Source organism: Nuphar pumila, chromosome 8 (assembly GCF_984573655.1).
Source record: "Nuphar pumila chromosome 8, dmNupPumi1.hap1.1, whole genome shotgun sequence".
Classification (NCBI taxonomy): Eukaryota; Viridiplantae; Streptophyta; class Magnoliopsida; order Nymphaeales; family Nymphaeaceae; genus Nuphar; species Nuphar pumila.
Window position 1 is genome coordinate 45,126,504 of NC_143256.1, and position 14,491 is coordinate 45,140,994.

General features: G+C 37.8%; 1 protein-coding gene across 2 annotated transcripts in view; it reads right to left on the bottom strand.

Moving 5' to 3' along the window:
* Positions 1-6,217: 6,217 nt before the first annotated feature.
* The window catches only part of LOC149829922 (uncharacterized), a 67,044-nt gene continuing 58,770 nt past the window's right edge, over positions 6,218-14,491 (bottom strand). The window contains exons 7-10 of one of the 2 annotated variants that reach the window (XM_090016166.1): positions 7,243-7,401; positions 6,790-6,870; positions 6,656-6,710; positions 6,218-6,585 (exon numbers count right to left, since the gene is read on the bottom strand). In XM_090016166.1, the coding sequence (XP_089872292.1) occupies positions 6,385-6,585; positions 6,656-6,710; positions 6,790-6,870; positions 7,243-7,401 (496 nt within the window). In that variant the 3' untranslated portion in view covers positions 6,218-6,384. The remainder of the gene's footprint in view (positions 6,586-6,655; positions 6,711-6,789; positions 6,871-7,242; positions 7,402-14,491) is intronic. The other variant, XM_090016165.1, reaches the window with a different exon arrangement.

Here is a 14,491-nt window from a genome sequence, read left to right on the forward strand (position 1 = left end):
AAGATATCATTTTTAAGAACGCATATACTACGTATTCAACATATATATTTGATGACAGTTACGAGGAGAGCGGGTGAACACCGAAGTGTCCTAAAGGGCTCAACCAAGAACTAGGATCAGATACTACTTTAGAAATTATATGCTATATACAAATAAGCAAATACTTAAGAGAGAGAGATCAACGAAGCGAACTTCAAATCACGAAAGAGACAGCTCTGAGATGCTCTGTTTGCTTCGAAGGCTTTGATCCTCCTTTCGAATGGTCAAACTAGGTCAAATGAAGTCGACCTAGTTGAGAAAGAGGTAGAGCAGGTCAAGTTGCTCAACCCAAGTGGTTTGAACCAAACTGGGTTCAGTCCAAGTCAACTAGGTTCAGACTTAGCCCAAGTAGGCTGAATCTGGTTTCAGAAAATCAAACCAGAATCTAGGTTCAGACTTAGCCCAAGCAGGTTGAATCTGGTTTCAGAAAATCAAACCAGAATCTAGGACCAAAAAGGACCTTGACTTTGACTTCAAACCCAACTAGGTTTAATTCAAGTCAACTGGGTTTGGACCAGGTCAGGTGAGCTAGGACCAGGTCAGGCAGGTTCAGACCAAGTGGGCTAGGTAGGGGAGGTTTAGGAGAGAGAGGAGAGAGAGAGAGAAGACTAGAAAAGGGAGGGGGACAATTTTTCTAAAGGGGGGGCACCTTTATTTATAGAAAAGTTTACTTGGCCCCCAAGTAAACCATTTTACCCCAATGCCCTTGGCTTCTTTTTATTTTCAAGAGGTTCCTTTTGAGGTGGGGCCCACAAGATATTTCCATGGGATATTTTGTGGGTCCTACAAGATATTTTTTGAGGACTATTTTTGTAGATCCCACCAACATTTATGTGGGTCCCGCAAAAATTTTAAGTTTTCGATGATTTTTTTTCAAAAAATTCTAAGTGCGTCATTCTCTTCGTATTGACGTAGCTAAGAAAGTTGGCTCGTATAAATCTCTTGATTTTATTCAGAGAGAAAGTTATGATTCCCTGATGGTTTGAGCATATACTCAAGAAGATACGAATATCCTAAGCATAACTGGTTCGTACAAATCGATTTGATTCGTATTTCAGGTTCAGATGTTATTTTTACTTGGAAATGCCTCATGAATTTCTTCAGAAAGATACTGAAAAATTGTGGCTCTTACAATCAGCTTCATTTTCATGCCAACCTTAGGAGCCTAGACTATGTCTCAGCTGACATAATGCATATAGGATTTAAGTATGGTTTGGTAGGACCATATTGAGGAGATTTATGCATGCTCACTTAGACTTAGTTCTGAAATACAACATTCCTCAATCTAGGGATTGAATGCAAAAAATGTATGCAAGTGTATGCTTCTTCTGATTTTCAAAATTCTATCTCTTTAGAATTTGCATTAGAGTCATTTGATTTCTTGCATTTGGAGTATATTTTCAAAAACATCCCTACCTATATTGTTCTGGTCTTCACGTTGCTAGGTTGTCTCACTGAACCATAGTTCGGAAAGAGCCTCACAACTGGACCACTTATTTAGGTTAACACCCCCCTACCATGTACTAAGGGCCATAGTCCGAAGTATATCGGTAGGCGCTCAAGGATGTTGGGAAAACCTTGCTTTAGAACTAGAGAAATTTCTATGCCACGTACTTCAATCTTCGGCTTGAGTATATCAGCGTATCTCGATTGGAATCAGATGATTGAAACCCTAGAGTTAGGATTAAGGTCCTACAAGCCTTTTCAAATATTGCATTTAGGGTCAACTTTTAGGAAGTGTTGTTTGTGCATCCTTGTTTGTACAACTTTTGTGATGCTTGCTTATTTCTTATATTTCCTTATATTTTCCAGAAACCCTGAGTATCTTCTTTAAAATTTTCTCTCTATTTTCGAAACCCAGGTGTATATTTTCTTCTTTCTTCATCCTTCTCTTTCCAAAAACCCTGGAAAATCCTTTTTCTAAAAATTCCCTTGATCTTTCAAAAATTCCAAGTGTATATCTCCTCTTCTTTCTAGAATCTCAGAATTCTATCTTCTATTTCTCATCAAAGTCATGCATTTTTATCTAATCCTCTTCACACTTCTTTTGCCCCAGTATTCTTCCAATGGCATCCAGTTCACTTGATGTTATCTTTCCCAAGGATCATGTCTCCTATCAGATAAGGGAAGGATTCCCAGATCATCGAGACATTCAGACTCTTCCCTTCTTCCCTCGGTGGTATTATTCTTGGTTTGCCACCTTCTCGCGTATGTTCCCGGATCACTTGGATGACTGTGGATTGGAGATGGCATCGGCAGTAGGCAAGCAGACCATCAATGAAAATCTGATTCAAGCTATAGCAGAATGGTGGAATCCGCGTACCTGCACCTTTTGGTTTCCATGAGAAGAGGTGACTCTATTGATGGATGAATTCAATGACATCATGGGATTACCAGAGTCAGCTGGTCAGCCAGATGATCCCGTCGAGCAGCAATTTCTAATCAACATCAAAGGGGTAGATGTTTGAGATGCCTTAGCCAAAGCAATAGGGAGCAGATCTTGACCTCTCACTGAAATTGATGGAAATCAGTTCATAGATCTATTTGGACTCTATCGCAAGTATGGGGCATACGAGAAAGTCAATACCTTATCCCGAGCAGCCAAGGAAAGGATCCAACATGCTATGGTCCTATGCATCGTGGGACTAGCTTTCTTTCAAGAGGGTCAGAATTACACGGATATCAGAGTTGTCCAATTCCTTCGAAGATGGGGAAGTAAGCAGACTCGTCGTCTTTCAGTTTTCATGGCCGCCTTAGCTTTCCTCTACCAGGGATTAACTCGCTTTGCTTTCAAAGAGACCATCCTGGTAGAAGGATGCATCTATGCCCTTCAATCATGGTTTCTGCGACATGTGTCATCGAAGAACAGTTCATTCAGATTCAACAGCAAGAAGCCATAGTCCGCTCTTCAGTATCGAGCCTTGATCAAGAGTCTGCATCAGGAGGAGATCGTTTGGGATTACTTCAACTGACATGAAACAGTTTCTCGCTGCACTTATGCATGTGGCAAGCGCTACAGATTACTTGGTTCATTCTTTTGCGTAGACTACCAGCCAGAAAGATGTCTCAGGTAGTTTTCGCAGTGGCAGGTTCATGTCAACACCCATTTCTCGACGGGTATCATACCAGAATTTGATCTACAGTCAGATCAGTGGTCGGAGGCATACCATGCGGCCAAATACACTTGGGATTCTTTCATTCCTCTTTCCATATTTCCAGGACCCAATGTATCTTCTAAATATCAAGAGTGGTGGCAAACTATCTGCCCACCCTCTCTTTGTCTTTGATTTATTATCAATAAAGTTTACTTTGCGGTTCTCCCAAAAAGTTTCAGGCCAAATTTTATTGTTTCACTCATTAATAAATAATGCAATGGTCACAGTTCTTGTGACGACCTTATCCCTGGTAATGGGACATTTTCTCCAAATGTCAAGTACTTCTCTTGGTTTTTCTCCAATACCTTTTATCATGGCTGATGACCTCGCCTAGGTAACAAAGCACATTTTTCAGTTATCATGAAAATGATAACGCAATTGTTACAAGTTTTGTGATGACCCAATCCTTAGTAATGGGATAATCTCTCTGAATTGTCAACCAAAATCCTCAATTCCTCCTTTACTCAAAATTCATCATGAAAACTTCTTCCGTGTTCTGACCATTCTCTTTATTCTGTAGAAAACATTGGCATTTTAACATGGTTCAGATAAGGAGCATGAAGAAAATCATTTTGCCACAGCCAAGTGACAGTGAGATAGAAGAAATGAACTCTCCCAGGTCGTCCATGGAACAGAGTCAAGAAAAAGATGATGTGGATCCCGTCATATACAGCCTATTTCAGAAAATGATGGCAAAAATGGTATCAAAACAAGCCGAAGTCAGTTTAAAGAAAACCTCTTCCAAAAACAAACTCAAGAAAAAGTCTATGAAAAAGCAGGTCAGGATCAGTAGGAAGAAAATTCAACATAAAAGCACTTCTGAGGATACAGAGTCAGCGAAATAAGAATCTGAAGAAGAGCAACCCGTGTTCATCCAAAACTCTCTGCGACAGTCTATGAAAATAGCAGAAGAGCCAGAGTCAATGAACAGGCCCAAGTATGGGATCCCAGTAGAAGATCTGTTTCGCGAGCAATTGAGGAAAGCGACCCGCGTGGTCAAAGATATGCAAGCTAAGGGTAGGCAAGAAAACCTATTCCGGCAAGGACTTCTATGACGGCCTCGAAGGAGATGATAATCTGGAAAATCTTTCCCGAAAATTTATCAAGTTTGATGGAACTGGCAATCCTAAGGCTCATCTAGCCACATTCTACGCAGAATGCAGTCGTTTCAAAAGAGACAACAAAGCCCTATTCATTTGTTTTCTGCGCAGTCTAGAGGGTACAACGGCATGATGGTATGCTGAGCATATCAATCCTATCAAACTACGAGAGTTCGATAAAGTGGTCAATATGTTTATTGAGTGCTTCCTGTTCAATACTGAAGCATTGCTTACTCTCAATCATCTCTATAATTTAAGGCAGAAAGAAAGTGAAAAAGCTGGATAATTCATCTGAAGGTGGAGAAGCACCTGTAATAAGATGAAGACCCCCATTTCAGAAGAGCATGTGCTTTAGATAATTCTCAATAATTTCTCCCAACCCTTGAGGAGTCTCATATCCACCTCTCCCTCAAAATCTTTCATAAAACTGATTGAGCGAGCCGAATGGCTCGAGATGGGAATGGAGAATGGCATTTATGAGGGTATCACTCTTGTCAGAAATAACCCTGACTCGAAGAAGAAAGCACATTTCACCTTCTTCACAGACATCCCCAGTGGCAACGGTAGTACCAACAACAATGGTGGTAAGAAGAACCGCAGTAAACACTCGGGAGGTCCTAAGGCTGAAAGAAATAACTCTGTGACTCAAAAGGGAAAATTTGTCAAACAGCAGCCTTCCCAGTCAGTTTCACAACCAGAAGCAAGACCGCAAGGAAAACCAAAACATGAGGGCTAGAGTTATGAAAGAGAATTTACTCCTCTGGATCAATCCCGCGAGAATGTCCGCGAATATATGCTTGCAAAGGGTATGATCAAACTCCCAAAGGTTGGTGATTCACCTGTCATCATGGAAAAGATGAAAGAAAGATTCTGCAAATTCCATCAAATAGTGGGACATGATACAGAAAATTGTTTTGTCCTCAAAAATATTATCCAAGATTATATCGACAAAAACTTGCTGATAAAGCATGAAGAGGAGGAGCAACCAGATATCCTGTCAAAGCCTTTCCCAAATCACTCAGCCGCAGTCATTTTGGAGCAGTCGTTTTATCCCTAATGTCGTATTCGACCATGCTCCAACCAGAACATCCAGGATCAGCACCAAGTCCTAGTGTTGCATCAAACTCAGTCCTCCATCCAGAAAATGGATATCATATCAATTCTCAGCAAAATGAACTCAACTAGTGAACCGGCAAAGGCAGCAACAGAAGTTGCCAAATGGATTCCTGGGTTTCCTAAGCGCTTCATCAAATCTACTCTGAAGAAAGATGAGGCATCCAATGAAAATACCAATTTGGCTCAAAAGCCGATTACTGCTCTCTCAAACATTTTCATCCTTGAGTTAGCACATGCATCTCCCGAGCATCAACAGGTTCTGGATGATTTACTGAGGAAGATCAAGGTCAAACCAAGCACAGTTGAAAGCTATTTACATCCCGCAATAAAATATAAAAGTTATTTACATGTAGAAAGATAGGAAATTGAATCAGATTTTGATTCCTACTGGAATTACATCCAACCTAAAATATTGATATGAATCCACCTATATCTGAAAGTAACATGATTTAACAGATCAAGTCCAATTCCAATGTACATTTGGATCTTGATGATCCAAATCTGAAAATAATATGCCGGACTCCAAAAGGATATCGAACCATATTCAACCCATTTGCATACCTAAGACTATCAAAGATCGGATTGGCATCAATCGGTTTGGGTTGGGTGTGCCCAACCCAGTTACACCCTTAACCACAAGAATTACTTTAGAAGCCTAAGCGCCATTATCAATGGTAAAATTCTTCACAAGTAATAGATTACAAGTTGCAAACCTTGAAAATAACCACGTGCAAGGACTCCAAATGATTAAGACCATGTGCAAGGACTCCAAATAATCAACAGACCAAAAATTAATGACACCAGGGCAAACAAGTAAACATGGTAACTAATTTGTTCACATAATCCGATGCATTTCAAAATTATAATCATTTGTTACCTTACAAACTTAAAAAAAGAAAAATATATATAGAAGCAACACACTTTACAAAAGAGCAAGCGGGCAAACTGCATGGACATATAAGGAGGTACTGAGATTAGGCCTTTCTGCTTCGACTAGCACTCATGCCAACAGGACTCCTAACACTGGCAGCTGGGCCTGGTGAAGCACTCCTCTCCTGCACTGCTGAACTCCCCCGAATACCATAGCTTGTGAAATGTCCAGAAGGATTGAAACTAACACCACGATTAAGAGCTTCAATCTCCAATGCCTCAGCTTCCTCCTTGAGCAATGATAACTGTTTCACAGTGAACATCAGTTTCCCCTCACTATAACAAATCAATAACAAGGTTCAAACTGCAAATTACCCGAGTTTTGTTTCCTCTTAGCTGCTGTTGTAATGAAATAATAGCAGGGCTCAAACTGCAAACAGTTCAAATGCAGTCAGAACCTTGAGGAAACACTCAAGAACCATGTCATGCAACTAAAGGCAGTAACTAACCAGTACTCCATCAATTTGCACAATGAGGCATGGTAGGTTGAAGTATGGTGAATGAAGGCAAGGGGATGAATTTTCCCACCCCTAGATAGGAAGAAAGCTGCAATTAAAATGGAGGAACACAAAGATGCAAAACATGCATGAACAACCATGACAAACATTTAGGCGCATTTGATACTGATGAAATTTTTATCCAGTTGGGGATTTGTTCCCCCAAAATTGCCAAAAAAGACGGATAAAAAGTACAGCATTTGATATGCATGTGCAGGGCCCACTCAAGGAAGTAAAAGAAAAGTCTCCACAGATTTTTTTGCTTCCTTTCAAGCACACCCTAAAGGTCAGATTTTCTTCAGGTGTGCCAGCACTCATGTGCTTCAAGTCAAAATCAGACAAGGAAAAAAGAAAAGGGAAAGAAAGATAATGAAGAGCTGAACAAAATTCAAGTATGGACATCACCATTTGCACTGTGAAATTGCTTGATTATAAGCTGCCTCTTCTTCCTCAAACAACATAGTTTGCATGTCAATGAATGATGTCAAAGGAGAATCAAGCTTCAGAAGTGAAGTGCTTGGGACAACTTGAAGAGGAATTTCTTTCCTTACATACTCCGCCCAACTGACAGCAAAGGCATTCTTCATTTAGAAAGTACTTGAAGAGAACTTTCATTTCTATGGAAAAATAACAAGTAGCAAACTTATCTTCCCATTCCAATGTAAGATGCAGGAAACTCGAAGGAGTACTACCAACTTAAAAGAGACAATAGGTAACAGCACGCGAATACTGAATGGAAAATTGATAGATGGCACTGACATTCTTAATCCAGTGAAATGGAAAATTGATAGATGGCACTGACATTCTTAAGAGCACACATTATACATCTAACAAATAGATTATCGGGGCAAGTATGCTTCACATGTTGCAACCGTGTGCATAAAACTGAACTGTCTTCAACAGAAACAATGCAAACAAACTTAGGCTACAAAATACCAAAAGTGAATTACCTAAAAATGAAAAAGTGAGGAAAAGGAAACAAACCCAAACTTATAAAAGGGAAAAAGATATATTTATACCAGCTTTAATAGAGTCAAACAATATTAATATCTTAAATTGTTAGGTATTTAATTTTAACATATAAGGGTACCATTCCTGCAATTTGGACTGTGCATTTATGGCTACTAGTAGATAAAATGGGATCAACCATGGGGTTTAGTTATTTAGAGTGCACCGAAGAAATTTTCCAAGTTCAAATTCATCTAAGCCACTCCACTTTTATGTCACACAGACACTTCACTTAGCATGTGTATCCCGTATCAACACATGATACGACACTCGGACACTTCATGCACACGACACGACACTTCATGGGCACAATCAAACCAGTTTCACACAGTCAACATTGTGTCATTAACTTTATCTATTTTCTTTTATGATCGTATTTACTTATTTCATATTCACTTGAATTCTTTTTCTTTTAAAATTTATCATCAATTACATTACATTTTAATTTCAATTTACTATTATTGTTTGATGTACCTAATTATAGCAATTTAGAATTGTTGTTTCATACATACACACACATACATACATACATACATCTATGTATGTGTACATCTGTGTCTCCATGTCCTAATTATTGAAAATTATCAAATCGTACCAACTGAATCCTCATCATGTCCTACTCATGCATTCATATCCATGTGACATAGCTCCATTCAAATAGCAATTTCTGCCCAGCTTTCTAAACTTTGCTTGGTGATAAACTTGTAAGGGAAACCATGGTTGGATTTCTCAGAGAGTCAACTCAGAACTTGGCCGAGTCAACTTAGGATCGAAACACACCCGAGTCAAAAAACCGGCTGACTCGGCATACACCGAAACTCGCCCTATTCAACATCAAAACTTAGGTGACTCGGCCGAGTTGCGATTGTTTTGCATAATTGAGACTTGGCCGATTAGTGGGTTGAAACATCAGAAATCTCTGAGTCGCTATACCGATACGTATTGGCCGAGTCACTACGAAATGAAATAAAATAGACTTTTTTGTCAATGTTTTGTCTTTTGAATCATTTTTCATTTTTGAAACCCTAACTCCCTAAGCCCTCTTTCGATTTCGCTCTCGCAAATCAGAACCCCTTGCCCCCTTCATCCCATCCGGTCTCTCCTCCGATATTGGCGATCGAGATTCTGGCGACAAGGCTCGAGGTGATGGTGGCGATTCCGAACAATATGCTCGCCATAGTCACCGGAGACTACAATGCGGCAAAGCAATGGGTGAAGCAGAACGTTACGCGTTAAGACTTCAAGGGTGGGGCTACCATCAAGTGAGCATTCTTTTCTCTTCATATCCTTTTCTGAGTATTGCTTGATTTGGAGTGGTTTTGTGAGGTGGGTGCCGAGTTTTTGTGTATTAAAATGGGTCTCTTGCTGAAATCTTTTGTGGGTCAGTGAAAAAGTACACATAGCTCAGTTTAGCCGACATCAGCGGTTTAGTTTAGTTTGTCCTGTTTTCTGTGATGAAGTGGGTCTTGAGTTCTTATAAACATCATAGTCTTTTTCTCTTAATCATAGATTACAGAAGAAAAAAGAGAGTTCTGTTATTCTGCTGATTACTATTAGTACTTAATCATTTTCCACTTATAGTGATTTTAACTTTTTTTTAGCATTATCTTTCTTGGGGTGCTTTTGTTTTTGTGATTAACTGTTCTTTTCTTTTTTATAATTTTGAGTTTTTTATATTATGATTAATTTGGCCCTCATACTTTATAGGAACTTTAACTTTTGGATATTTAATGGAGTATTAGGGTCGTTCGATCAATTCCATAAATTTGTTTAGTTATTAGATTTTTTGTGTATGTTTTTCTTACCTTTTGAATCATTAGCATCTTTTTATTATGAATGCATATGCAATAAATATGTGATATTGCATTTTAGATGTTAAAATTAGTTAAGTATGAATCATATTTAGCAAAACTTGTTTTTTCTATCCTTTATGATTGATTTAGGAGCTTAGGTTATATGATTTTTTTTGGTATAAAATCATAATATATGATTTTGTTATATTTTTTTAATAAATTAAAAAAAAAACTTGACTTGTCCGGGTCACCAAATTGCAAACAGGCAATCCGATACCAAGTTCCGAGAAAGCCAACCATGAGGGGAACAAAAGATGGCCTTCACAAAATAGTATAGACCACATTTCCTCTAAAATGGAGGTACCATTTCCATATTCATTTATTATTAGCTTATTTTAATAGCCATGATTGGGGGATAGCCTTTACTAGGATTCAAACCTAAAACCCTGTCTGTGTAATCACATTTGAATCATCATCTACATTTGTTTTCCTTGAACTGTTAAAGGGTGCAAATATGTGAGGGATCACCCTACCCCCACAAAGTTAGGTCACTCGTAAAAATAATAGTTTCATGTGTGTATCACAGTTTACTCAGTAAAAAACATGTGTAGCTTAGGTATTTTTCATGTCTAAATGTGCTCTAGAGAGATAAAAGATCAATGGCTCATATTGCACTATAACTTGATAAGTAATTCAAGTCTTTTCATTAAACCAATTCCATCCAAACCATGTTTTTAGTAAATAAGCAATGATAAACACACCTATCAATGCAGATCAAGGAATTCTTTTTCTTTTAAAATTTGTCATCAATTACATTACATTTTAATTTCAATTTACTTTCATTATTTGATGAAACAAATTACAGCAATTTAGAATTGTTGTTTCATTAACGCACATGTTAAAATATGTGTATGTATATACTTGTATATATACGCACATTATATATATATATATGTTATGTTATATATATATATATATATATATATATATATAAATATATATTTCTTTTTAGAATGTACATTTTTTAGGTTTTTAGTCTTTTTACTTATTGTAAGGGGTATAATTGTCATTTTCCATTATAGCCGTTGGAGAGCTCCCAACGGCTATAATGGGACTCCTCCCTTGTTTTTTTGTATAAACAAGGGACCTCTAGTCCCTTATATCCTATGCATTTTATGTCCACTTGTTCATGAATAAAATAAGTATTTTTTAATACATACATATATATAATATATATATATAGCTATGTAAACCGATGGGTATTTCAGTCTTTTCACCAAATAGGCGGCAGTCCCTAATGGGCTGACATTTTATTTTGTCTTTTGTACTTTTACTTTTTTTGTTTTTTTCCTTTTGTCTTTTATGCAAAAAGAGCACTTTTTTTTGTGTTTTTTGTTTTGTCTTTTATGCAAAAGGATCAGCTCATATGACTGTTGGAGCTGCCCCAACGGTCACAAATGTGACCGTTGGGTGCAGCCCCAACAGTCACATGTTCAGCCCCTTATTCCCCCGTTGTATTATAAATAGCCCCAATGGGCCATGTATTCTCTACTACTCTTTTGAGTGTCTTTTATGCAATAACAATTTGTTATGACCCTTGTGTGGGTGATTTTGTTGATTCAATGAGTATTCTACTTGATTGAAAGTGTGTTCTTGCATGTGTATCGGATTCAATCCACTTCAATTCATGGTATTAGAGCTTTTGTGATCATCCAAAGGCATTTTTCTAAAAGAAAGATTGTGGGATTAGCGGATACAACAAATCAAGGATTGTTGCATCGAGAAACGTATCATTTCTCAAACAAGTCTTGTATCTCTATCTTTCTCTCTTCTTCTCGCTATCTTTTTCTCTACCTTTTCTCTTCGCATTGTAAAGTAATGGAGAATGAGAGAGAACTTATAATCTTCATTCCCGTACGCCTAAACGATACCAATTATGTGAAGTGGGCATCCATAGTAAAACACAAGATATGAAAAAAGGGGTTATGAGGTTTGGTGGATGGTACCGAAAAAGAGCCCAAGCTCATTCTTATGAAAATTGAGAATGGGAAGTAGGTTGCTCTTCAAGGTGAGAAAATGGGTAAAGTCGTTTCCGATTATGAGAAAAAATGAAAAGAATGGAGGATGGGTCATTCCAAAATTATTGGATGGCTCATCAATAGTGTAGATATTCATAAATGCTCTAGCTTAGCAAAATTTGATTTTGCTAGCGATGCTTGGAAATATCTTAAGGACATGTATAGTCTTAAAGATATTGCCCACATATGCAATGTCCAATATAAAGTAAGAACCATGACTCAAGGAGAGATGAATATTAGATAATATTACAATGGTCTCTCTCTCTCCTATGAGATGAATTGTCTCTTCTTGAGCCAAAATGGCATTGTCCTCAAGATGTAGAACTCCGTGAAATCCAAATTAAAAGAGAGCATTTCTACCAATTTGTGAATGGGTTAGGCCCGAATTTGAGAAAACAAAATCGGCTCTCATTCATAGAGGAGGTGTGTCATCCATAGTCGAAACTCTTGAAGAATTGACTATGAAAGAGAATAGATTAAAAGAACTATCTGCTTCAAAAGATGAAGAAACCGTTCTTGCTATGTCCAAGCCCGGTAATCACACTAGGAGTTACAAGCCTCCTCACTTTGAGAAGAACGAGAATGGGAAAAATCCCAATAATTATGAAAGAAACGATAAAAGAGGAGATCATGAGTACAAAAAAGGTTGCAAAATCATATGCTATCATTGCTATGAACCGGGACACATCAAGCATTTTTGTCCCAAAAGAAAAAAAGATCACTGTGATGATAAGAGAGTTGCGTCGATGGAAAGAAATGATGTAGACGACTTCAAATGCATTGGCTCATTGTCTTTAGCTCAATTAATGGAGGCGCTACAACTAATGTTCAAAGGTCAAGCTTCTTCCTTCTCGGGGGCGGCCGTATCTACAAGTGGTGACCCTGGTAAAACTTCTTGGATCTTAGATTTCGGTGCATCGTTTAATATGACTCCAAATGAGTCAATATTATTTGAATGTCATTCTAACCCAAATAATTCTTATGTTTCAACCGCCGATGGAACATCTTTAAATATCAAAAGTTTTAGAACCTTTCAAAAACAACCAAACTTTCACATACCAAATATTAGAGTTGTGCCAAAACTAAATTTAAACCGTTTATCAGTTTCACAAATTACGGATTATGGTTGCAAAGTTTTATTTTCTTCTAATAATTGTTCAATACAAGATTTCTAGTCCGGAAAACCGATTGGGCAAGGCCATAGAAGAGGAGATCTCTATGTAATGGACAGTCTTGAGTTATCAAAACAATCTTTTTGTAATTTTGTGGAAAAGAAAGATATAAAAAATTGGCACAAAAGACTAAGACATCCTACTCTGACTAAATTACATTTGTTTATATTTCTTAATAGTTATAAAGAAAAGAATTTGGTATGTGAAGATTGCATTCTTGGCAAAATGAAAGCTTTGCCTTTTGAACAAAGACATTTTATACCAAAAAATCCTTTTGAGTTAATACATTCAGATGTGTGGGGACCGGCTCCTATTATATCCAAAGGTGGGGTATCATACTATGTTGTGTTTATAGATGACTATAGTAGACATGCTTGAATCTTTTTTCTTAAGCAAAAATTAGAAGTATTTGAATGCTTTAAAAAAAATTATTTTTATGTAAAGACTCAATTCAAAACCAACATTCAAATTTTTAGATCCAATTCCGGGAGAGAATTTGTATCAAAAGAATTCAAAAAATTTCTTGACCTAAATAGGATTATACATAAAAAATCTTGCCCATACACTCTTCAACAAAATAGTCTAGCTAAAAGAAAGCATAGACATATTGTTGAAACCACTAGAATACTTCTTATATCAAGAAATGTTCCAAAAATGTTTTGGGCCAAAGTCGCTCTTACAAAAGTTTATTTGTAACACCCCAAAATTTCAAGCTTGCAAACCTTTCGAAAAAAAAACAGACAAGAGACTAAAAAGGAATCTCTTCATCTCAGAGATGGTTTACGAAATCAGCGGAAGACTATACTTTTATTAATTTCAAAAAGGCAAGCTGACAACTTTGAGCGCATTAGCTAAAAGAACCAAAACGCACAACACATGCTACTTGCAAACACTTGAAAAAGCCACTTTCATTTAAGAAGTTCTCCAAATAGTACAAAATTCGGATATCCCAAGGAAAATCCGTTACAAAACCCCAAACAACAGGACACGAGCTAAGAGCAGGAAGAAGAACGTCTTGGAGCCATCTTGCCATCGCGCCATCGCCTGTGGTGTACCTAATCATCACCTGTACCCATAGAATGGGTTAGTTTCGCGAAAAACTAGTAGGTGCACAAGAGAGACTACAAGGAACTGAATTATGTAATTTAATTCAGTAGGTTACGCAGTTTAAAGCAAATATGCAGTTAAACAGGTAAGCAATGCATGCAGATAGCTAGTGCAAGTGAATAAGTAGTGCAAGTGAATAAGTAGTGCAAGTGAATCAGTAGTGCAAGCGAGTCAGTAGTGCAGCGAATCAGTAGTGCAACGAATCAATAGTGCAGCGAATCAGTAGTGCAACGAATCAGTAGTGCAGCGAATCAGTAGTGCAGCGAATCAGTAGTGCAACGAATCAGTAGTGCAAGCGAGTCGGTGGTGCAAGCGAGTCTCACGGCCCAGCAACCAATGTGAACAGTCTTTATGTTCCGATATTACTGGCCTGCGGGTACGCGCAGGCAAAACATAGAAACAACTGAGACTAGTTTGGGCGTCTATTATTCTATGTATTTTCAATAACCCGAATAGCTAGTTGAGTCCGCTCCAAAGGGGACGGCTTTAGCCGAGA